General features: G+C 41.5%; 1 protein-coding gene and 1 long non-coding RNA gene across 3 annotated transcripts in view; one reads left to right on the plus strand and one right to left on the minus strand.

Moving 5' to 3' along the window:
- The window catches only part of kidins220a (kinase D-interacting substrate 220a), a 56,205-nt gene that overhangs the window by 10,583 nt on the left and 19,860 nt on the right, over positions 1–25,762 (minus strand). The window contains exons 23-28 of one of the 2 annotated variants that reach the window (XM_089005175.1): positions 22,893–23,037; positions 22,595–22,757; positions 5,558–5,736; positions 3,384–3,598; positions 2,436–2,552; positions 918–977 (exon numbers count right to left, since the gene is read on the minus strand). In XM_089005175.1, the coding sequence (XP_088861301.1) occupies positions 918–977; positions 2,436–2,552; positions 3,384–3,598; positions 5,558–5,736; positions 22,595–22,757; positions 22,893–23,037 (879 nt within the window). The remainder of the gene's footprint in view (positions 1–917; positions 978–2,435; positions 2,553–3,383; positions 3,599–5,557; positions 5,737–22,594; positions 22,758–22,892; positions 23,038–25,762) is intronic. The other variant, XM_089005174.1, reaches the window with a different exon arrangement.
- LOC148893682 (uncharacterized) overlaps positions 22,654–25,762 on the plus strand; it is a 3,596-nt gene continuing 487 nt past the window's right edge. Inside the window, exons 1-3 of the long non-coding RNA XR_016116094.1 lie at positions 22,654–22,784; positions 22,896–23,028; positions 25,653–25,762. The exon at positions 25,653–25,762 is cut by the window's right edge and continues 487 nt beyond it. This is a non-coding gene — a long non-coding RNA (uncharacterized LOC148893682). The remainder of the gene's footprint in view (positions 22,785–22,895; positions 23,029–25,652) is intronic.

A 25,762-nucleotide genomic window follows, 5' to 3' on the forward strand; every position in this document is an offset into this window, starting at 1 on the left:
TGTGTGAACCGGGGTGTGTGTGATAAGACTGTAATTACAGCTGGGCTGAGCTCAGGGCAGGGCAAGAAGGATGGGGAAGGGGAAACAGAGCTCTGCACGAGCGGAAACGTCTTGGTAAAGAGATAAGCTCAAACAGCACAGGGCTCATTGTCACTATGTATATGTGTGTGCGTGTGTGTGTGTGTGTGTGTGAGTTGCCAGTTGCTCTGATGATAATCCCCATAGACAGAGGAATCCACAATCACACTTCTATAAGCTCGGCAATTATACTGGGCTCGCCCCGTTAACACATCCAAAGAATTACACATGAACGAGGCCGTGCGCAAACGCATCCCAACAGTCGCAGATTTGTGGGAAGGGATAAGATGAGCTGATGCGCATTGGAAAAGCCCTAACTCAGGATGAAACCGTTGGGCACTTATACAGCGAAGGAGACAGGACAAAGGAGCAAGAGGCAGATGGAGGTTTAAGAGAAAAGATAGACAGAGAAGGAATATTCTCAGTGTCCTATATTGAAATCTGTCATATAGTCCAGCTCCTATAAATGCTTGCTGGCGCCAGGCTGATAAGTGGCTTTGCGGAGCCAACGAAAAGTCTTATCATTCATTTGTTCCAACAGAAGCTGCTCTCTTTGAATGTGCGGACGTCAGAGTGTCTCACGCGTCCCGATGATACGTTAGACAGAATGGTTCCTCTGTGTTAAAGGTCCCAGGCACAAATGATAGGGTATGCGAACGAGGAGTCGAATAACTTATACACATGCACCCAAAGAGCATGTTTCAGAGACTAACAAGGCATGCAATGTTCAGCATGCTTGAGGTTTTGCAAGTTCATCAGCGAGCAAATTAGTAGTAATAAAAAGCTACGTATTTACAAAACCGTCAGAGCGGACTATGCTTTGTGGTTTATTCGGTTACCATGGAGGGTTCAGAGGGACAGGAGTGGAGGACTTCTCTTGCATCCTCTGCTATAACTTCCTGACATGGGCACAGAATGAAAACAAGGGTTGTGCTAGGATGGGGTCTGATGGACTTGATGGCCATTTTGTCTTGAAATAACCTTTGAGGACTTGTAAGTTTATCAAGAGGGGAACATGTGAGACCGTTCCACAGAGGAGATGATGGCAGGATTAAAGGTAAAGGATGGAGGGATGAGCAGGTGAGAGGAGAACAAAAATCATAGGACTACAATAAATGTTCACAAACATTTTACACAGTACCTACTCAAGTAGGTTTTACAATATTTGTCTTTCACACATTTTCATTGACAAAATGATGGTCCAAGCATGTCGACTTTCCTTTCTGAGATACACAAATTTCTGCTTAGTGGTCAAGGTGCCACTGTCACTTGCTCACATATAAAGGAATCATTCAAAAACAAATTAACTATATGCTAATGTTAGTTCTGTCGTGGGCTGCTCGCTGGACTCTCTAGAGGAGGTGGGCAACAGACGGACGCTAGCTAAACTAAAAGCTATGACGGACAGCCCCTCCCACCCCCTCCTGCCCATCCTGACAGCTCTGGGTAGCTCCTTTAGCCAGAGACTATTACACCCGCGCTGCAAGAAGGAGAGGTACCGCCACTCGTTCCTACCGACTGCTGTCAGGCTTCACAATTCCCAATGATCACATGTGAAAAAAAAAAAAAAAACTGGACACTTGTAAATATGGGTTGTTGCAATATATCTAAATGCATTTCTTGATTCTGCACTATGTACAGTCTTGTTTATAGAACGGTTTTTGCACATCTACATTTGCACAGTATACAGTTGACATTTTTATTTTGTTATGCTTAGAATATCTTGTTTTCTATCCTTTCACTCCCACCCCAACCCCATCCCTCTTCAATTGCTGCTGTGGACTGCAAATTTCCCCATTGCGGGACGAATAAAGGTATTCTGATTCTGATTCTTACCAGCTCGCTTTGTTCCACCTTTTGCCGCAAGATTATTATATTCAACCTGCATTTTTCTGCTGTGGTGCATGTTCTTGCTGCACTCAGTTTTCTCAATGAAATATAGCTACCAACCATGAACAGCAGCCACAGGGTGAAAAGTTATTCAGGAGATCCTTGTGGGTCTCTATTTGTAGTATGTTGTTTGTTCGTGTGTCTGGTGCCATTTGATTCATTCAGTGTGGTTTTCAAATTCCTGATGTATTATTTTGGAGGTGGAAAACAGCCAAAAAATGTTGAACCAATACAGTGTAGTGGAAAAACGAGGTAATACGACCAATTACTATTTTTCAGCCCATCCTGGTCTGTTAATTGCTGTATGAAATGCACGTAGAAACTATCAACTAGTGATGGCGCTGAATTCATTACACCAATGAAAGTGTTTTTCCCAACAGCAGTTATGACTCTAACAACAAACTGACAAAATCTTACACAATTAAACATTAGGAGAGTATAGGTCTGCTTTTCAATTGTGTACTTACAAGTCCACCACTGATGTCCTTGGTGTGAAGAGGATGCTTAATGGAAGGGTGCATGGTTGAGGGGGCGTGATGGGGGTAATGCCTTGGCAGGTGATACACATGTTGGGGGAAATAGGGCTAGGGAGGTAGGAGGAGAGGAGTTAAAATGAAAATCATAAGAGGGAGCTAAGGTACACAAACAATAACAAAAATAAATGAGCAGGGATGGGCAACGTAAACAATGGTGGGGGCCGCCATTTTTATTTTCATCAGTGGAACTATGGGTGGGTTACACAGGACCACCCACACTTGACATGGAGCAAATAGAAGTTTGTGCATTGTCTGCAATTATGCGTTTGTCATTGCAAATTTGCAAACAATCATCAGGCCTATTCGACATTGTAGATTTGGATATAGTATGAGACATGGTGCAAGTAGTGATTTATGTTGATATTACCACTACTCAACCATTCAAATATTGTTGACAAAAGTGAATGGGGAAAAACACACATACGCTTGCACACACATGCACACGCACGGACACACACAAACAAACACACACAAACACACATGCACCACTCGAAAAAAATCTGTATACATTTTCCACAAAATATTTGGGGTTTATGCGCCCTAAAGACCCCAAAGTATTGAATAAATAAATAAATATTGGAAAAAATCTCCAAATTGTGTCAACCCATGATGATTTTGAGGTTAAATTCTGTGACGGGTGAGGAAATTGCAGGCCCAACAGTTGCCCATTCCTGCTAGAGAGAAAAGAAGCAAACTTGGTTACGGTCATTGTGGGTGTCAATAAAATGTCGAAATGGATAGAAAATGAAGTATGTAGCTAGATCTCAACATATGTTGCGACTGGTTGTGAGTACATTTAAGACATAGATGAGGCGTATTTTTATTAGCTTTACATCAACCTTATGGATCTGATTGCCAGAATCCTCCCTCTTGTCTTACCCGGTTGTAGAAGGGGTGTTGAGGACCAGTCATGCCACTGAAGTAGGCACTGTGAGGCTGTGGCGTCAATGAGCCGGCGAAAGATCCTGCCGGTGAGCACACGGCGGTGTGCTGGCCATATCCCGGCTGTGGACGGGGAACCGCCGCCTCCTGCAAAGGCATTGTGGGATACGTAACCCCTCCCACATGCATCTGCTCTCTGGCCGCACGCACATCTAAAGAAAGGAGAGAATCATGGGAAAAGAGGAAGAGAGAGGGAATTGTTTGCGTGTGACGCCCGTCATCATATCTTCGGCGATGATTATAAAGAGCCTTCAGATGCGACCCACACATTAAAATGTTGCATAATTTCAACATCTGTGACAAGTAAATGAATAGCGGTATTCAATGTTGGGGTGAAGAGGAACTGTTTTTAAGTGAAAAGCCATGAAAGTGAGTGAATGAAATATTGGAGACAATAACCTTCCACAGTGAATTCCATTCACTTTGATTTTTACAACTCAATTTGCTTACGAGCAAACCGCCTTGTTGACATTCTGTTTTGTTTACAGAGTGATGTGTAAATCATGTGATTATTTTGGCAAAAGCCCGAGACAAACACACAACACAAACAAAAGACCATGGGAACTCAAATGCACAACAGAACTGTGTGGCAATTGTTCGTCCCAATCAATCAGAGTCGCGCTGAGCAAGAGAATTGGGGGAACCTCCCAAAGTGAAGTTAAACAAGGCCAGCAACAGGAACAGAGTGGCTCTGTGTTTCTGGCAAGAAAGTCAAAGCCAGAAACAGAAGGCACCAGAATGTCTCCTGGTTATACAAGTGGCAGCTGAATGACACACTGAGTGAGACCCATGGCCGCCTGTGAACACAATGGGGGCCTTATGAAGTGAGTCAGGCCCATGGGCGGGTATCACTGACGGTGCTGCCCACTGGCTGGCCACAGGACAGTGGGCACCGAGTGGCGGATGCGCGCAGATTGAGAGGAGGGAGCGAGTTGACATGACCTTCCTATTCATAAGGAAACATAGAGGTGAAAGCCTGCACTGATACAGTAGTTTCACCTGTCTATTTTTACAAGTTCCCTTAGTCTGGGCCAATGCGTGATTCGGCATTACTTCATTCGGACGAACATTGTGTGTGTGTGTGTGTGTGTGTGTGTGTGTGTGTGTGTGTGTGTGTGTGTGTGTGTGTGTGTGTGTGTGCGTGCGTGCGTGCGTGCATGTGTGTGTTTGGAGTCTCCTCAGACTGTGATGCAGCAACTTCACACTCGGCGTCATTGACACTCTGAAATGGGCTGAACATACACTGACGCGTGGCGTGAAACGTGCGGTGCCACTTTGGTTCCTATTTATACAGTGACAATTAATTATTATGCCGTTTGATCACGCACATTTTGCGAGGCCAAGTGCATGCTTCGGGTTGATTGTTGCCATATAACAATGTTGACAAAAGCGAATGGGGGGAAAAAAGCGCACACAGACACGCACGCACATACACACAAGTTGGAGTGTGAGGCAGGTTACTCAATGGATTGGTCGAGAATCAATTGCAAATAACCAATCATATTCACACCTGTTCACACCTCTTGAGTACGCACCGTAACCGATAATAAGTAACCAATATCAGTCGTAATTTGGATATTTCTGGTTCAAATTTTAACTGTTAACTGTTAAAAGTTACATGATGGAAAATAAGGCTGGGGGATATAAGTGAAAAAACCTTTATCACAGTGTAGTTTTTCATATCAGCCAATTTTGTTTATACTGAATTGCCAATTCACAAAGTAACTAAATGTTTAAATCAGCTGTGGCACTTTCCTTCACGGCCCTTATGTGTATATACAGTCACACATGGCAATGAGTCAGTCAGGCTCCCACGATCGTCGCCCTCATTATGGATGGAGATGATTGGGAGTACAGGGGACTGCAGGAGGGCCACCGCACGTTGTTGCTGACTCCCGTCAGGCATTGAGTAGGTATGCCTGAAAACCTGGATTCATCCTCACTTGCCTATTTTTAATATGCTTATATACCGTATATAGTTCACAAATGATATTTATTCATAAACTTGTTCTTCTACGTATGCCTTTCATAATTTTGCTAGCTTAAATATCTCCATTGTGAGACAAATAAAGGTTATATCTTGTCTTAAAGTGGACTGAATGTTTTCATACCTGCGATAATTTCTCTGAGTTTGGGGTCCAGGTTTACGGTGCATGGAAGGAACATCTCCACATCTTTTGCAGTGAGCACAGGAGTTCTGGATGAGAGGAAAACCTCGAAGCTGCGGATGTCACCGTCGATCTCCAGCAAGGGCTCCACATCCTTGGTGGTGGGAATACTCTTGGACAGCCTTCAAAGGAAAAGTGCAAATGTTCAAAAATTACCCGATATAAACAGAAGTGTTGGTTTTCAATTACGAATAATCTGGTCAGGTTTTCCTGTTTTTCACTCAATTCATCCAAACATGACTTTATGGGCATTGTTTTCATGTTGGAATTGAAAGATGCCAAAAAAAACCCAAATGATTCTCGCAGTCAAAATTTTGAGTTGAAGCTCGGAAAAATGTCTCATTATAATGAAGAATTAAAACACGGGACGAATTAAGAGGTGAAGAATGTCTCAATACCGAATACACAAAATATGGGACACACCTTAGTCTGGTTGAAAATAAGAGGAAATAGCAAGCAGCACAGTTAAGATGGAAGAGATACAGTATGAAACGGTCATCATCATTGTCCCCATCAGATTGGCAAGATTTAGAGAAGACAAGATAGCATAGGGAGGTGCATGTTCAAGGACAGATAGAGTGAGGGACGTTATCTTCTCTGAGCAGAGGAGGAAACCTGAGAAGATGACAATCAGAGCAATTTAGCAAGCTGCAGACGGAAGCGCGTCATGCTGCAGCGCTGCAGTTAACATGATGTTTGTTATCACAAGCCCGTCGTAAACACTAAGTTCTGGGATGGTTACATTACTCTGTCACAGTTCAGCTCGCGTTTATAACACAGGGGCAAGTTTACTGTTCAGAAGTTCACACGAAAGGAATTCATGTGACATTTTTTGTTTCAATTGGTAACAACATCTGAGAATACTGAGTAAAGTGGGAATTTTCACACAACTTTTTAGAGCATGCCTAAGCCACGACGCAAGTCAACACCCAAAGGTCAGTAGTCGGTAATTTGATCATTGAGACAAGAAAATATGAATTTCCAAACGACTTGTGACAGCAACCGTTCATCAACGCAATATGACGCTCTTATCAGATCCATGTGGAGTCTCCAGCAAGGAACAGGCATTTTCCTAATCTTTGCCTCCATCTCTGACTTGGGACTTCAGTGGACACAATTCTATCCTTGCAAATGTGTTGGTATATTGTGTAGGTAAATTAGAACATTAACTGATACAACACTTTCAAAACTATGCTCAGTCCAGCAAAAATATCAAAACATTGTCTGATACATATTTCATGAAACTAGGGTCAGACTTTATTTAGATAGAGCATTAGCAGCCGTTGCAACTGTCACAATGCACTTTACAGAACATTTCAAATACAGTATAATATCCACGAAATTACAATATTGAACTATATATAAGGATTATAAAGCACACATTAGGCTTTTGAGAAAATTGAATGTTTTAGCTGTGCCTTATTGTACACATTACAGCAGTGGTGAGCCGTGCATATCACCCCTAGGCCTTCAGTAGTGCGACATTTGAATCAATCCACAGTTACGACTGAAAAAAAGTGTGGTGTGATTTACTACAAGTCCACTAAAGGGTATGGTTAGCCAGGAAATAATCTGAATCAGAATCATCTTTATTGCCAAGTATGTAGAACACACAAGGAATTTGTTTCCGGTTGAACACACTGCACTAGTACCATCCTACCTTTCTTAATTATGTCCATTTTTTTATTGAAATGTCTGTCTTGAAAATGGCTTTAACAGTAAATATGCAACCAAATCCATTTCTTCTCCTCCTTCAGCCATTGTGGGTTGACAAAACCTCTAATAAATCAACACAATATTTGCTTATGCAGCTTGCAACAGATACAGAGTGCTTACTAGCTATGGCTAGTTAGATCTTGTCACAAGGCTAGTGATAGTATGATTGGCTAGTGTCTAGGCTATTACAGTTTCCGAAAACGCTGACGTTTACCAGAGCCTGCGGGAAGGAGTTTGGCTCAACACTCGAAATCTGATTGGTTAAAGCAACAGTTTGATTGACACATTTGATGCGACAGGGCCAGCAGAACTGATTGTGAAGGCGTCCAGGTAGATTTCTGACCCTAGTAAAAAAAATGATGGCTGAAATGTGATTGGTCAAATGCTTAAATACGAAAACACACACGTCTGTAAGCAGCACAATGGGGGAAAAGCAATGAAAGGATGCTGAAAGACAATTTGGAATAATTAAATACAAATTCGTGGACAAGATATAATTAACATCAGTCTGTGATTCAGATATTTTTAGGCCAACAGAGAAGGCCTTGCAGGCCCTGACGGTCCACCGCAGTAATATGGTAATTATAATGTCAAGATTAGCAGCAATTTAATATCTGACTTGTAAGATTCGGCTGATTTACGAAGTTGGAGATGTGACATCAGGAATTAGGTCGAATAAAATTTTGATGAAATGTTTGTGTCCAATTTAAACACATAAATTGTTGTAGCATTACGAGATATACTATGCAGGCTCCAGGTCCATCCCACTGGAAGAGTTAAATGTAATTATCTGTTTAAATGCCAATTTTCTCACCTGACTTGCCAAAGTGCAGGGGATGAATCGTGGTCTTTCTAAAATTGATGGGGGCGTATTCCTCCCTTTTCTAAAACATTCTCAACATGCATATAAAATTGCTAAGGTTTAAATTTCCACAATGAAACTTTCATAATCAAAAGATCATGCATAACAGCAAACGTTTAAATTAAATGTCCTTTGCATATGTCAACTACTCTGTTTTCTAGTTAATCACTGCCGGGTATACAGTCTGATTTTTTTTCAGTCTATTTGAGTTTAGCCAGTTGGCTGGCCCAAGTGTGACTTTATTCAATGATCACGTCAATTGCGGTAGCATTCTCACAAAGTCAGGGAGAGGTCAGCATCTGGCGAGGGCTCAACACAACACATTGTTAGTGAATATTCAAACTCACAGCGATGATAATCCAGTTAGCGTACTGGTGGAAATGGCTCCATCAGCCTGGAGGAATTCCAATGCGGTAAATGTATCATGGTTGAGTGATGGGTAGCCGGCGCACAAGTTTATTCAGAGCCACTTTTTACTTTTTTATTGCCTTTCCAATCCAGCCAGCTCAAGCTCAACGGGCAGGTAGGGGTCCACCTTGGTGTTCAAGGACATTCTGACAGGACAGATGGCTAGTGATGGACTGATCAGCTGTTGCAGGGCACAAAACTGTGACCTTGTGGTTGCAGGACCTCTCTAACCAAATGTGCAAGTTTGGCAAGATGCACGATTGGAGGAGAATGCCAAAATTAAGTAAGGAACTTTCCTGGAGTGAAACAGACACAGAACCACTTGAATGTGTTGTCAGGGCAAACAATCAAAACTTTGTTGACCCACTTAAAGACATGCCGTCTTAATTATCCATAAAACACAGATGCAGAGACAGAGATATAATAAGTGCTGTGAACACTGGAGGACACACAGCTGGGATCTAGAGGACAAAGTATTCTCAGTGCTTTTCCCATTAAAACCTTGTGTCAGAGCCAAAAGGTCAACTTCACAGCATGTTGGCAAATAGATGAACCTTGATCACCTGGTGTCTGCTGGGAATATGGTGCGGAAGTTAGCTGCACATCCAGGTGTCCCTATCAAAAGCTGAACTTCCCTGTACACCACTGGACTGTAAGGATGGGAAATTCAATGGTTTTTGACATGATGATATGAGTCATTCGCTCATGTACATTGTGTATTTGGTCCCTTTTTCCCATGAACTGTGCTAACCCGGGTACAGACTGAGAGAAGTCTGTTTTCCCACATTTCCAGTAGGCTTAGTGATGTTTATTAGCGGTACGCAGATGCAGACCAACAGGAGCCAGGGACTCTCTCTCTCTTCATAGTGCAGCCACAGACAATCAAGCTGTTTATTAGAGGGATATTAGCTACAATGGTTTAAATTTTCACTGTGAAGGGCTCTCTTCTCCCTAAAATCAGCAAAGTGCAAAATAGCATTTCTTCCAGCAATAAGAATGGAGCTGGGGTGGGATGCCCAAAAAAAGAGCCACCCATCAGCACGCTAAAAATGATGGAAAGGAAAAAGGAGGGGGGAAAAGGAATTGTCTGAGGTTCATTTCTCACAGTCCCGGCTGACTGGCCAGTCAAGAACACTCACACCAGTTCATTGCTACAAAGGAGAGTGAGCCAATCAGTGGGCATTTGATCAGGAAAATGATAAAGAGCTCAAAGCAGGGGAAGTGCTGGAATGGTGCGAAAGCGTGACCAGTACACAATAAAATGACAATGGGGTTCAACCACATCAAATGGCATCCTTTGCAGATAAGGAAGAATGAGTTGTTAGCCTTGGCATCAGGCTACTGACGCAACTCACTTCAGTGAGTCATTCTCACAGCCAGCAAAGGAGGCAACAAAGGCATTCTTATCAGCAATCGAGTTGTCAAACGACAAGTGCGATGCTTTAGTTAGGAGCATCCAGGAAATGGAGTTTGATACTTTTAAGCTGGCTGGTGACAAGTGAGATGGAGGCCACGAGGCATCACAGCAGCCATGGCTACACAATGGACCAATTGACAGGGCCCAGCTTAGAACCAAAGCAGTACAGGCACTTAGGTCTGACTGCCCTCTGTGTGGCTCGGCCACTGGGAGCTTTCAGAGCTTATCCAAATGCTAATAGGTCCAACAGCTGAGAGGAGTACAGCTTTTCTTCTCCTCTCAGCCTCCCACATGCTGACGGGAATGAGCAGAAATCGTCTCACCATGCCTTCCATCCTGTCTTTGGAAGGTGGAAGCATGAATGTGCCACTTGACTTTGCTTTACAGCTGCCCTTCGTGCTTAGAGACAACATGCGCACACAAAGAGGTGGTCCCGCAGCCAAACATTTCCATAAAGGGGCCCAAAGACTAAGAGGAATGCCTACAGAACAGACAAAGCCTTATGTGCTTTGTGCTTGAGCAGCTCAAGAGCGTCAATGTCAGAGGCTGCACAACCAACGCAACAGCGCGTGGGTGAAGAAGTTAACCAGGCACGGGGTCGGCGCATTCCTCTGCCGGGCAGAGTCACAGCCCCTGGCACCTTGTCTGCCAAGTGTGTGTGGATGAAGCAAGCGAGGCCCTCTGTAGGAAAGCAGCGGACCCACAGGCAAGGAGGCTGGCATACATATCGCAAAAGAATGTTACATATTGCCAGTTACCACGAAGTCAGAGGGGGAGAGCAGAAATGTGTTTTCACTTTAGACGCTGCCGTGTTATTTGTCTCCTAAAAATCCGGCACATTTTCTTGACTTGTATCAAATGTGCTGAGTAATGTGGAGGGACACATTTGCTCTTCATGCCAATCTCTTCTTCATTCGGCAAATGACAGTGCCAACTTTGGATTTGCGGTGATGTCTAGTGTGCATCTACATATACGGCATGGTTGAGTCCGATAAATTAAGCTGGACCCATGCCTTCCCATGCAAGCTACAAACAGTCACACTAATAAGAAACACAACAGGCTGATAAAGACAGAGCTAAGTGAGCAGTGCTCTCGATGAACCGGGCTCAAGACACTGGTTCTCTCATTGATTAAACTCATGTGTAGCCCGAAACACAGATGCTTTTTCCAGACTTGGGGAAAAAAAAAACTCAACCGAACCCTATGCAGAGATTATAACATAGGTTTAATTTCTTGAGGAACAGCACAAACACTAAACCTCAGATTTGTGATTTATACACATTTACAGCGCACTAATTCCACTGCAGAGTTCATAAGGATGCATGTGGTTGTTTGATAGCTGTAACAGACCAGCCGAAACACCACCGAGCGAAGAGATGCAATGTGCTACACTGGGAAGACAAATGAGCTCCTCTGTGGAAGACAATACATATCTAGTAAGTCTGTTTGTGCACCAAAAATCGGAACAATGTAGCATTATTGTGAAAAGCTAAACTCAATATAAAATGGTAATGCTTGGTCCGATGAGGAAGTATTCAAGATGAGAGCGGGAAAATGTCAGTGACCAAATCAGTATTGAATAACATAATGAACCGGGAAAGGAAAATTATGCTGCAAAACAAATGCGTGGAAAAATTTTGACTTCAAACAAAGGTTTGTTCACTTGAGTCAGCTCAAGGATTGTATCATGACAATATGGCATACACTGTTCGAGCAGATAAATCTGAGAGATAAATCCTCAGTGGTTGGCAATGGAATAACGCCACGGTTCAAAAGCTGTTTTCAAAGCAAATGCATGAAGATCAGGGCATGTAGCAATCTCTTCAACAGAACCAGGAAAGGATGATTCCCCACATTGTCCTCTTTGGATGCATTCCATTGGATTCTGAAAAGCCATGATGCCGACAGGATGTTATTGCTGCTTTTTCGCCACATATTACCAGTTCGGGTCAGTTCCGTCACTTTACGAACAGTGAAAACCACATTGTATTGAATGCATCATCTGAGAAAAAAAGTCCTGCAAATGACAATAACAGAGAACAACTAAGAGTGTCCTGTATTCATGTGCCAATGGATTTTGGCCAAACTATTTCAATATGAGACAGCAAGACAACGGAGCACAGCAACAAAGCACTGCAAAGACTATAGAGTATATTGCTGTACACTGTCAGGCCCAGAAAAATGGCAAGCCAGCTACCGCAAATAGCACCTCAAATAAGGTGGTTTTGCCAACGAAAAAGTAAATATATAAATAAAAAAATCAAGAGGCAAAATTTTGTGAATGATATGGACAAAAATATTCGCACATACCTATAATAATTAATTCACATCTCAATAATCAAGTGATGTGACTTAACGCGGTGATTCTTGCAATCTATTGAAACTATGCACTTCTATTTATATTAATCGCTCCCACCTTCTAGCAGTTTGAGCACAAGTACAGCAATACCACAACATCAGCCATCACCACTCTTTTTGCCGTCTCAATACACCATTTACATTTCTGTGCCGATGACCTTTTTCTGTTTGGGAGCCTTTTACTGAGCGAGTTGCTTGTTCTGTAGCCACAAGGGGACATAGGTGTTCTTGTGCCGGTCCCAAACCCAGATAAATACAGAGGGTTGTGTCAGGAAGGACATCCGATGTGAAAGCTTGGGCAAAAAAAACAACATGAGAATCAAACCTCTGAAGATGGAGGACACTGATTCGCTGTGGCGACCCCTTGAAGGGAAAAGCCAAAAGGTAGAGAAGAAGAAGAAGTAAAACATTTAAATAGTTGTGTTAAGTTCATACTGTCTCCTTGTTATCTAATTTACAACAGATTCTTTTCTTACAGACAGTGGCTTTTTTAGGTGTTCACTTACCTTACATGTTTCGGCATATACTTTCGCCTTCGTCAGAGTGTCATTGATGTTGTTGTGACGCGCCTTTTTCAGCTGAATGTTACTATGAGGGCGTGACCTACCTGTCAGACGTGAGAGGCAAGTCACGCCCCCCGCTGTCCGCTCGTCCCCCCAGGATACTGCTCCAGGTAGTAGAGAGCATGTAAGCTCCCTCATCCCTGTTGATGGTCCTTGGTTCTCACTTCCGGATTTCAATGGCCTCCCTGATCCAGCGCTGATGTTTGTTTTCTTCGGTGCGGATGACTCTGGCCTTCTGCCAGTCCATGATGTGATTCTCTCTTTTGCAGCACTGGATCAGGGAGTCCATTGAAATCCAGAAGCGAGAACCACGGACCATCAACAGGGATGAGGGAGCTTACATGCTCTCTACCACCTGGAGCAGTATCCTGGAGGGACGAGCGGACAGTGGGAGGGTGAGGGGGGCGTGACTTGCCTGTCAGATATGACAGGTAGGTCACGCCCTCATAGTAACATCAGCTGAAAAAGGCGCGTCACAACAACATCCGTGACACTCTGACGAAGGCGGAAGTATACGCTGAAACATGTAAGGTAATTGAACACCTAAAAAAAACCACTGTCTGTAAGAAAATAATCTGTTGTAAATTAGAAAACATTTAAATGTTTGACTTTTTTTCTGTCCATAAAGAGTGACTGAAAAGCAGAGAAGTGTGTAGAAGTTTTTTTATGATTCTTTTCTTTGAATGGAAATGGTACAAAGCATTTCTCCTGTTTCAGACCAATTAGACTAATCCATCAACCTCAGCTTACAACTGAAAGGGGCTTTAAGGATTTTGTAGCGAAGAATGCCGCTAGACGTTCTTTCCATTCACACACACTAACATAGAAATTGTCCAGTCTTAACTCACGCACACGCACACACACACATGGGCGCACACACAACTCACGTACATACACACACTTAGTGTCACCTGCACTTTTCTAGGTACTACAGTCAGTGGCCTATTTAGCACAGTAAGAAGTATAACTAACTATAAACCTCTTCAATATTTTAGAGTATTTTGATGGAATAGACAGTAAGGGCATTTCTGTTACATAGATGCAAAGCCCGTGTTCGGTAAGGGACTGGGGGCATGAATTCTTAGGAAATAAGTGGATTTACACTTAACTAGAATCAACTACCGACTGGAAAAGTTTAGAAAGCACTCACGCCGAAGAAAGGAACAGACAAGGGTCCGACCATTTTCCTCCGCAGCTAGATATCTGAAATCGTATTAAAAGGATTTCACATAAAGGGAATCACCCACCCACTGAAGCGCTGGAGCGGCACTTTTATCCCAGCACATAATTGCAACCAAATTACAATGATTAAAGAAACCCTAAATGGAGAGTGTCGTCATAATGTTTCAGCACTTCAGATATTAGTGTCTCTAATTAAGAATGAAATTGCCTGTCTACATATTCATTCTCAATGTGATTATAAAAGCCAAAAATAAATAAAGTTTTGATGTGTAAAGAAATGTTTGTCTCAAATAAAGGACACATTAATATACAGTTGAATCTACAAATTCAAACTCCACTTCAGATCTGCTATTCAGAATTTGGGCAATCTTTTTGTTGGGGTAATATGAAAAGTTTTTGACACAATGTCATTTTTATAAGGTATTGATCGATTGAATGAAAATACCCAAATAATTTTGCACTCAAAATTGTCATTTTTTTTGTATTCCAGTTCAAATGTGATTTTGAATCAACTGTCATACTATTGTCTTGGGCTCGTATACATTGTCTATGGTAGGGAACGGTTATTTACGTCAATCATCCAACATTCTGTATATCATGGCGGCGAGGAAGAGTAATGTTTTAAGATAACACAATGCGTTCACACATGTGGAAATGCTTTGGATTTGGCAAGAAAGGAAATCATCTTGACAAGTTGGGTGGTGTGTATCGCCTTTGCAAATGCTGAGTGTAATGTAATGGGAAACGCGACAATTTCAACCGGCATCACAAAAAGCAGCAGAAACAAACAAATGAACAGCAGTGCCCCCAATGCAAAGTAGAGGGGCTGGGACAGGTCAAATGACTCACTTCAGGACCAAAACTAGTATGTCAACGTCGGCCAAAGTCACAAATTCACTCCCTGTTTCCGGCTTTACCAAAATTATCTGAGCTGTACACACATTTTTACAACACTATAATTTTCTCTCTTCCGCGAACACTTCCAATTCCATCACTTCAAACTTAATTTTGCACCTGTGGTGCTCTCACAAATGTTTTAAATTGTCAAAGCTTGCTTTTATTAACACATTCACTGCCACTCCCGAATGTATTCGGGAATCGAAAGGCATGACGTGGAGCGCCATTCCCGAAAAGGTTTTGATTTCTTCTTGCGGGAGGGTGCGTTGGAAGCTTCGATCAGACCTCTGGCAATGGTTTTCCCTCCCACAAGGGAGCAGCATTTACCTTATATACAGCCACACCCACTTTCAGTGCAGATAACTCTACAACCAAGTAAGCTCAAAAGAAACCTTTTTTTTCTGAAGAGAGTATAAGGTTTCTTACGCTGCATTGAATGTTTATGGTGTTCTAAAACTCAATATTCTGTGGGTCCTGCAATTTGTGTGAAATGACACAAACCCTGGCACCGGAGTGGACACATTTTTGCATTCACATCTTGCAGTGAATGAATTATATATGATGACAAACTATGTTTATACAATTGAGGATATTGGCAAATAATCCAAACGAGATCACACCTAACACGGCAGCACACTCTGTTTAAATGAACACACAATTGAGCACTCGCTATTTAGGATCTTAGTAAATAAAACCTAAGGTACACGTGAGACTAGGTTGGAGATAACAGCCACCAAGATGACTATTAAGACAGTCTCAAATCATTTAACCTGAAACGCCTGTTTAATTGCGGCTCTCAGCTCTTGTTTTTAACCTTAGCTGACAGCAGTTTTGTTTGCAGGGTTCCGTTTCCTGCACTGTGTGAATGTGCATGTTTGTTGAACGCAGCCAGCATCGTAGGGTCTGATTAATTGCACGGATTCTCTGAGGAATTGAGGATGACATATGCTCTTCTACTGGTGAGAGAGCGAAGTGCGTCTGTGAGGCAGGAACTACAAGCGCTAGTTTTAGGTGTGACTTGATGAGCACATATGTTGAACTGCATTGGCAAAGATTGTTTGCATGTTTGCACTTTTACTACAACTCCGGTGTGAACATGTGGTCAAGTGTGCGGCATCCATTAGATTGTGTGTTTGTGGGTTAGTGTATTGATCAGAAGATTCAGGTGCGGCGCCAGAAACCCACTTCAACGTACAGCAGGGGCATCCTGGCACACACAGGGCACCAGATGTCAGAGCAGAGCAGGAAACCTGCTCAGTGGACCAATGGCACTTTTTACAGCTGAAAACAGGATTTGGGCGTCCAAGAATAAACCCGCTGTGGGGATTGAACAGAACCCGCTCGCACTGAAACACAGAAGACTTTTTCTCAATACCTTCTTGGCTGTTGGAGTCATTCTGTCTGGCCAATTTTTGTTTACATTTTGCAAATGAAATAACATTTGACAAACATCGTATAAGAAATAATACATATGAGTGCAGTGAAAAAGAAGGATCACTAAGCGCAGTGAAGGAAGTTTTTTGGCTTTGTCACCTCCACGGGCATGAGCAGTGTCTCATTTGAGTGGCAGATGCAAGCCATCATCCTCTAAGGAAAAGAAAAGTAGACGGCTCTAGCTCGAAGTCAGATAATCTGTTGGACAGACAGTGTGCTGTATGGATACACTATCAAATGGGTCTGATTGATATGGTGCAGCAAATTCACTATTCACTCATGGTATGTTCCATCCATGTACTTTCTATTGTGTTTGTCCTTCTTCAAGTCACAGTTGAGCTTCCACACAAGAACGTCTGAATCAAGATTCAAACCATAAATCTCTCAACTGTCAGGCAAGCATGCAAACCAATATTCCACTGCCCATTGTGTAGCAAAGTGATTTAGAATGTCAGGAAATTTACAGCAATTTTTTTTCATTGGACATTTAGCTGGTGGAGTGGAATGGAAGCACAAATACACCATTTCCTTAATTACAACGCCAGAATACTTTTCTAAATTGAAATCAGAATGAATCTACATCATACATTTCCAGATTCTCCCATCCAATTAAATAATTTAAAAGCAATTTAATGAATAATCAATAATTCAGTTGAGAGTCACACAATAAAATGTTGTCGAAGGACAATCCTATTTATTGTAATACAGTCCTGCTCCTTTGCTTCAATTATGGCTAAAAATAAGAAGCAGGTTTAAGGTGTTGAGTTGAGGTTGCCAGCTCAGAATGTCTGCAGTTGACTCAGTCAGTGGTAGTAAGATATCGGTTTATGAAACAAGCATGTTGTGCAACCCCGTTACTTAACAGCAATTCACCCAATGAATACTCAATGGGGCAGTTCAAAACAAATAATTGTAAATGTTGGTTCAATTTTCAAATTCTCAAAACACTGCAACGGTAATTTATGAAAAACCCATTGGCATAATTGTCAGGAGTCTTGAGGATAATCCAGTAAATTAACCTACATGTGGACTGATTGGATAGATGTGATGTAATGACTTGAAAGTACATCAAGGAAATCGACAGGAAAGGCATATTAATGGTATTTAGAAGTGGTAGGCTGCATTTGGGCAATCACCATGAAGCAGAAGAGACGCTAGTGAGCTTGTTGTCATTAAGGCTCTAATAGTAAGCAAACCTAAAGAAAAACAGATCCCTGAGAGGAAGCAAAGGATGAAGACATGCAAAAACACTGACTGTGATTGTCACGAGGCAGTGCGTTCAAATTCAATTTGAGTGTGAACAACAGTACAAACAGGAATAGTAATAAGCGTGTCCAAAATGCGTCTTGCTTCATTTCATGTTCAATCGGCAGCAACGGTGTGCTGAGCGGACCGCAATGCTGGCGCACAGCTCAGACTGTAATTTATTTAAATGCCCTTCCAAAACTTGTCACGCAAACGTTTTTTTTTTATTTTTTTTATCAGATACAGTTTAAATCAGGATTCTCAAACTCCAGTCCTCAAGGAACCCTTTCCTGCATATTTTTCATCTCTCCCTGATCAGCTAATCTGCAAGCTCTGCAGGAGCCGGATCACACTTCTGATAGTGTGATACAGGTGTGGTGCAGTACGGAGAGATGGAAAAACCTGCAGCAAAGCAGATGTCGAGGACTGGAGTTTGAGACCCCTGGTTTAAACTATTTGAGTCAAAACCTCTCAGACATATTTGCGGCATATTGTACACAATTGGCATCTGATGTTACATTGCATCAGTTTGGTCAGCCCGCTCTCTTTTTTGACCATAACGAGGTAAATTGCTGAGGTTATAAACCGATTTCACATTCTCCATCAGATTAAAGGCTGTATTGCTTGGTCTACGCCCACTACCGTAATTAGTGCTCAACATTTCTTAAGACATTTCACAGCTCTCGTACAGAGAAGCCAGCAATGCTGAATGCCTTAAAGGCAGAATTATTTGCTCAGCAAACTTCTTGGCAAAAATATTCTAATGAAAATTGGAGGTCGAATAGACACCATGTGTGATGACATAATCGGTTTCAGAAAAAGCAAGTCTTTGGTTTAATATGCATCTACAAGCATGTTTTGCTTTTGATTTGACAAATATACAACATAAATTGAGTCACTGAGAACTACAGTGGGCCAGCTCAATGTTTATTGATTGTATAAATGTAGAGAAAAGGGTATTTATTTCAGGTGAATATTGGTATGGATCGGGGTTTAGTTCCAAATTTGAAATATAGCAACAATCTTTTATTGTACTGTAACACCTTTAAATTGCTTCCTATGAAGAAAATTGTTTTGAAATTGGTTGTGTTCCACTTTGGAGGCTTTACTGTAATTCTTTCGCTGAGATCTTTTATTCTCTCATGACAATTATTAATTCCTACTTGCATTTAAGTTCGGGATATCACAAAGAGTGTTTGTCATTACTGAGCAGATCTGTGTTTAAAATATTTGCCAACTACTGTACTTAAAGGACAACCGACGTCTCCGGACAAGTTGTGTCCATAATTTGTAAAATGGCTTCAAATGACTTCTACTGAGCGTATTTTAATAAGATTCCACCGCATATAGCTATATTTTACGTTTTAAGACTCGCTCTGAATATTCAGGAAGTCTTGTTTTTGAGTTGGTGACGAGTCAGTATGTGATGTCACGAAAGGACCGCCCCCTGACCGAAAAAAGACACATTGTAGCAGTCCTTCCATCACGTCAATGTATTTTGCTGTACATGTTTGGTCTGAGAACCGTGTTGCACCCAAAAGCCGTGAGAAGAGGGCATCCAAGCTCCATATGACGAATTTATCAGCCTGTGGAAGCGGAGGTGGCCACTGGAGGTCGCCATTTTGTGCCTCTTTTTTTTTGGTGAGAGATTTTCCCCCAATGTTGCCTCAAAATGGCACATATAATTCTTTAATCGTTTGCAAACATGTATGCTTTCCTCTTCAGAACTATTTGAATCATATTCATAACTGGATGTGTAACAAGAAAGCATATTCTCCGAATCTGAAGCCATTGTTTGGATTCTCCAGCAATGCAAGACGTCTTGGCGTGACGTCACGAACTGGGGGCGGGATTTTCTGAAAATGCCCAATTGGCAGATCAATTTTTTTGCAGATTTTGGACACTAAGTCATTTTAACTGGTGTTTTGCATTTGACTAAAATGTTTTGGGTATTTTAGATGCTATAAAACGTTATTCTGATGTCAGTTAAAAAACAAAAAAGTGACATCGGTTGTCCTTTAATCATGCATGGATTAACCCACATGAAAGCTCACCTGACAAGGATTAAACCCCACAGCTCTTTATTTCCCCCCAATCTCAAAAGCAGCATTCAAAAATGACTTCTGAGCATTATTGGGCATTATTCCTCCAGTCTACGATTGAGAAAATGATGTTCTGATCAGACGCTCATAATGAGGAGTAGAGACGAAGAGACGAAGAGCCGACTGGGTTGTGACTGAGATGCAGGGCGACAGCTGACCTATAAGGGCTGACTCACCCCCACATTCACTTCACCACTAATATATTCACTTATTAACGCTCAGTATTGCTGTGTAAGAACTCGCCCAGTTCTCTGCTGAAAAGCAAAATGTGCAATGTATTTAAAAAAAGACCATTTTAAGGATATAAATCGGATTAGACATCTATAAAAATGAAGTTTGTTGGTTAGATTGCAATGCTCTCAACAAGCGACTTAAAACATATACAGCTAAAAGTGTCAAAGCATAATTTAGTATAGCTCATTTTAAATGAATGATACTGTTGTATGACAGTATAATGGGGTATGACAGTACAGTTAAGACACTTACATTTTTTCAAAAATGGGAAAAACCACCTTACAAATAAATAATCCAACATTTAATTAAGACAGTCATGACTATAACCATTTTGTCTCTCGGGAATTGGTGAATTGTTTAAAACTGTGAATGACATCAGTACTTTGAAGTACTGTCGTGTACATATATTACCAGTGCATTAAATTAGTTTATATATTCCAGATAATGATGTATTTTATTTCTTTATTACAACAAAAAGCAATCAATTCGAGTAATGTGGTTGCTTTTTGTGGAGCAACCCAACACTGCATTTAGATGTACACAAGACAGACAGCACTCAGTCAAAGTGTTTTTGAATTTTATGTCTAGGATTACCTTAGACATCTGAAGATGCTATTCATTCTGTTTAAGTAGTGCAAAGATTTGAGTCTTAACAATTGTAGATTTGTGCACAAGACTAGGCCCCAAGGCGAGGCCTGTTTAAGATGTCATCGTCATTAACGTCATTTGTCCGACGGCCACAACGAGACAGAGCGGCCATTTGGAAAGACACCCAGTGAGGAGGAAGATGAAGACAGACAACGCTGCTGGTCAGGAACAGGAAGATGGTTACATTAGGCCTAATGAGCAAATGTGAGCTCACACCCACGCCTTGCTAAATTGCAGCTTTTTATTGGATATTCTTTTTCTCACAAGGATTTCATGTTTACTTCCTATAACATTGCTGTGACGCAGACTTAAACCATAATATTCAAGAGTTAGCAGACTTAATAAATCATAATCTTGTCATTCTCTCATGACCACAAAGTCAAGATATGACTGGGGAAAAAAAACAATAATACTTTTCTAATAAGGAGGTGGTTTTCCATGGATGTAGGAGGCCTGTCTTTTGAATTTAGCTGGGTGACCGGCTGACATTAAGTGTGTGTGACACTTCCCTGCCGCAGGAGTTGTAGGCGCTAGTGTATTGTGACAGAGTGCAACCTTTAAAGGCCAGCGACTGATGCACAACAGCGCCCAAACCCCAGCAACTCAGCCCGCAATGGCCCTCCTCCTAAGAGCATCTGTGCCCGCATATGCACGAAGATGTCATGTCACCGCACCGGTGTGCAGACAACACTCTCCGACAAAGACATCGCAGACTAATTTGACCGCTTCGAAGAAAACCATGTCAAGTCATTATTCTAACTTGCATACTTTAATAGAGTCATAATTTGATGCATGCATAATGGCAAAAAATAATAAAACAAATTGAGGCGCGCACACAGCTATGGCACTAATTACCATTTGAAGGCTGTTGGAAATGAAAATCATCTACTGCCACCTGATGGTCAAAAGTATTTAGACCATTGAAATAAAAGGGAAAGGAAAAAATAAACAAATACATAATTTACAGTAACCTGGGGATAAGACAATTGTTTCAGTGACGATGATGTGTTTAGCCGGCAGCAAGTTATTTACTGGAGCCTTTTCATAAGAAACATGGAGAAATTTTCAGTAAAAGTATTAAATGCCAAGAATCAAATTGAATACTTTGGCTTGTCAGATGAGCACTTTGGGGCAACGTTAACCTTTTAAAATGGCACGAATTTCAGTACTCCCTCACTTGGATATAGTTTTAAGAAATCATGTATCTTGTGCAACAGGCAACAAGTTTCTCTTCATGGGATTGTAGGGTTCTCCTGTAGTAGTTCTTGGAACTCAAATAGTCTTGTTTGATAAAAATTGAGATCTTCAAATTGCTGTTCTAAAATCACACAAGTAACTCTCAAGGTTCAATCCATATCAAAAAATATTTAAAGATGGTGACCCGACTCGGATAAATATCATAAACATGATTAAATCAAGACAATCTTGTTTTAAAACAACAACGGTGTGTGGGTCCTCGTTAACAAGCAGTGCGCTTTGGCCGATTAGGCTACTGGGGCTAAATATTGGGCAGTCACTTGAAAGTCTGTAATCATCGCCCCAATAGCAGCAAATAAGAGAACATTTTTGACAAGTACTGTTCCCACAAAGGGAGAATGAGGAATGATTTGGAAGACACGCAACATTACTACATTACTAACATTGACTGAAATGTGGCAGAATTAAAGGCTTGGGTGATCGAGCACACAGAGGTCTGGTTGGAACCACGTTAGAGTGTATCTAAGTTTGAACAGCAAAACCTCTGGCAATTTTGAGGGAAAATTATTCACATCAGCTGTGACAAAACTGGAACCATAAATGCAACTTTAGACATGTTTGTGACGACACTCCTTGAAAATACCATTGCACCAAAAATAATGGATCAGTTTTTTTGTTATACACATTAAGAATAGGACTACTTTTTGTGTTCTTACCTCTCATAGATTGTCTTGAGAGCGACCTGATCAGACACACCATCACTTTCTTCCAAGAAGAGGATAATCCATGACGTCCTGTAGGGCCACTCCTCAGTCAGATTGATCCACGATGCCAGACGATCCCAATTGAAGATTATCTGATTGGCACGCAACAGACGACCTGCCAACAAGAGAGTAGACTTCGTAGGTAATCACACTGGAAAAAAAAAACAAAATGACAATTAAAAAAAGAACATTAACGAAACAGGATGTAATTATGAAGGGAGATGAATTGAAGTGTGTACATGTTGTTTACCAGTGATCGAAACAATATTGAGCAGTCTTCTCATGGTCTGAGGGCTGATGTCACTGAACCAGTCCTCGGTCACCAGCAGCTTTGTCAAGTCGAAGGACATCTGCCTGGTGATGGTCCTTTGCATATGGCGCCGCCGGTACGTGTCCTTCAAAGATAGCAATCATTTTTTATAAATTACATTACCTCAACTTAATATATTACACGCTTAGAAGGGTACCATATGTCTCAACATGAAAGGATTCTGAATTAATGCCGAAACCGTGAATAGAACTAATTATCCACATCAGATGAAAAGGAGCAAAAATTATTTCCTGGAATTCCTCATGCAGCAGTGTGCCCCCATGAAGGAAACAAACTGTATCATGAGACCCCAGATATGGCCTTCAGGGTCACCATGTGATCACATGCCAAGTCACTCAAAAACATTACGGCGAAATAAAAACGTAAATAGCTCACATGCTAGACCTTATCTGCAAACAATTCATGCCCCCCCCCCCCTTTTACAATACATGCATGCACTTTAGAACAAATCCAGAGGAACAATGAATGCGACACTCTCTCAAAAAATCTTTTCAGTTATATTCTTATCCAGCCGCCTATGCTGTCATATAATCTGCTAAAGAGAAAAACTCTGTGACTGCAAGAGAAAAACAAATCAAAGAGCCACTGTCCCAAGCAGAACAGTCATAACATGACACACAGCCTAGCTATTGACACAGATCTACCGGGGAACATCTGTGATGGTATCAGACAGCTGCAATGGTCATGAGCCAAGATGAGGCTTTTGGTCGACTTTGAAGTCGTAATACCACTCGTGACCTCTTTCTCAGAGATGAAACATATGGTCAGCACTCAGTTTGGACCCAAAATGTCCAAGTTAAAGATAGACTTAAGAGTTTTCTAGCCGTAATTCCGCTTTGCAGACAGGCTAACATTTGACTAGTCATCTTCGATAACATTTACTTGGTGACATTTAGACATCTCCCAAAGACATGACCTTAATTTAAAATGTACGTGTATAAATTGTTGTTAAAATTGTTAAAATAAATTGTTGTTCAAATTGTCTTTCTCTTGGTCTGGAATATTTTGTCAATAGCAGGCTGTGTATCTGGGACTTCCCCACCTTTAAAACTAAAAACTTTTACTGCCACCTTTATAATTACGCAATTATAGAATCAATTACCAGTACATAAAACAACAATACCAAAGCAAACAAATGTGACACAGTCATCATCCAGAACAGTTCAGTATCAGCAATATCTAATACAATGTATGATGTAACAAAAAAGAAACGTGAGACTCACTCAAGACTCTGAATATTAAATAAGTGTGTCGAATAGGGATTGCTCTACTACCCAATCAAATAAATTAATAAATTAATAAAAACATTGTTTATTGTAGGCCAGCTACTGGGTGAATTTGAAATCTGATTGGTGACATTAATGGTCTCAGTATTTATCAGAAATCAGAATCAGAAAACCTTTATTTGTCCCACAATGGGGAAATTTGCAGTCCACAGCAGCAATTTGAAAGGGGATGGGGTGGGGGTGAAAGGATAGAAAACAAGATATTCTAAGCATACCAAAATAAAAATGTCAACTGTATACTGTGCAAATGTAAATGTGCAAAACCGTTCATAAAAAAACTGTACATAGTGCAAGTATCAAGAAAGGCATATTGATATATTGCATCAACCCATATTTACAAGTGTCCAGTTTGTTTGTGTTTTTTAAATGTAATTTAAGTTAAATTGGCCAGGACTAGCATTGATTCGGAAGGCTTTGGATCAATTACATTACACTGATAGGCCAACATATAAATTCGATCTGATGAGAAGGGAAATCTGATCTGATCTGATCTGATGAAAGAGAAAATCACAATAATGCACTGGGCAACAATAGAAACGCTATAAAGTTGAAAGACTATGGGAAATAAAACAATTTATGGCTGAGCGAGTTGCTTGTTCTGTAGCCACAAAGGGACATATGTCTTCTTGTGCCGGTCCCAAGCCCGGATAAATACAGAGGGTTGTGTCAGGAAGGGCATCCGACGTAAAAGCTTGGCCAAAACAAACATGCGGATCAAACCTCTAAAGATGGAGGACACTGATTTGCTGTGGCGACCCCTTGAAGGGAAAAGCCGAAAAGAAAAGAAGAAGATGGAACAAATATTAGAATTTAGAAACATTTTTAAAATGTTCACCAAATCAACAGAAAGCTTTAACTTGCAAGCACAATGAGTTAGGGTAACAGTTACACTATTTGTTCGCATATTTCCTACACAATAATAAAAATTGTGACGTCAAACTACAAAAGCAGTGATGAAGATGAGTTATTCTTTGAGTTCCCTCTCCGACAAAGACAATCAAGGGCAGAACGCCTCCAGACTAAAAGGGCTAGCACCAGCATTTGAGGGTGCCAGAGGCATAAAAAATGTTTATCAAACAAGTAAGGCAGTCACGGAGGCAGTGGTGAGATCATAAATTCTGGCAGGGGGCAGGAAGGCATCAGCTACAAGCGGCAGTGTCGCTTAGCCTCCTGCCAGCAGAGTCAGTGCCAGTGTTTTGTCGCAGGGACCCACTGTTGTGGCTCGGCCTTGTCATTAGATGGGGACAACGCAGCGGGAAAGATAAACAGCTATTACATCAATTACACCAGGAGCCTTGGCTGCACACCGAGCACCCCACTCTATCTTCGCTCACTCTACATATATGTGTGTGTGTCTCCTCCTGTCCACTGGCCTACACGCCACCTGCCAAAGCCACGCCTGCACGAAGCATCCTCCTTAGGAGGAGGCGGAAATGAGAAAGCAGCAAGGGTTTCAATGACACTCAGTCTCACCCTGGGCAGCAAAAATGTTCCTGAACAGAC

Source organism: Hippocampus bargibanti, linkage group LG09, assembly GCF_051943395.1.
Source record: "Hippocampus bargibanti isolate YZ-2025 linkage group LG09, ASM5194339v1, whole genome shotgun sequence".
NCBI classification, from domain to species: Eukaryota; Metazoa; Chordata; class Actinopteri; order Syngnathiformes; family Syngnathidae; genus Hippocampus; species Hippocampus bargibanti.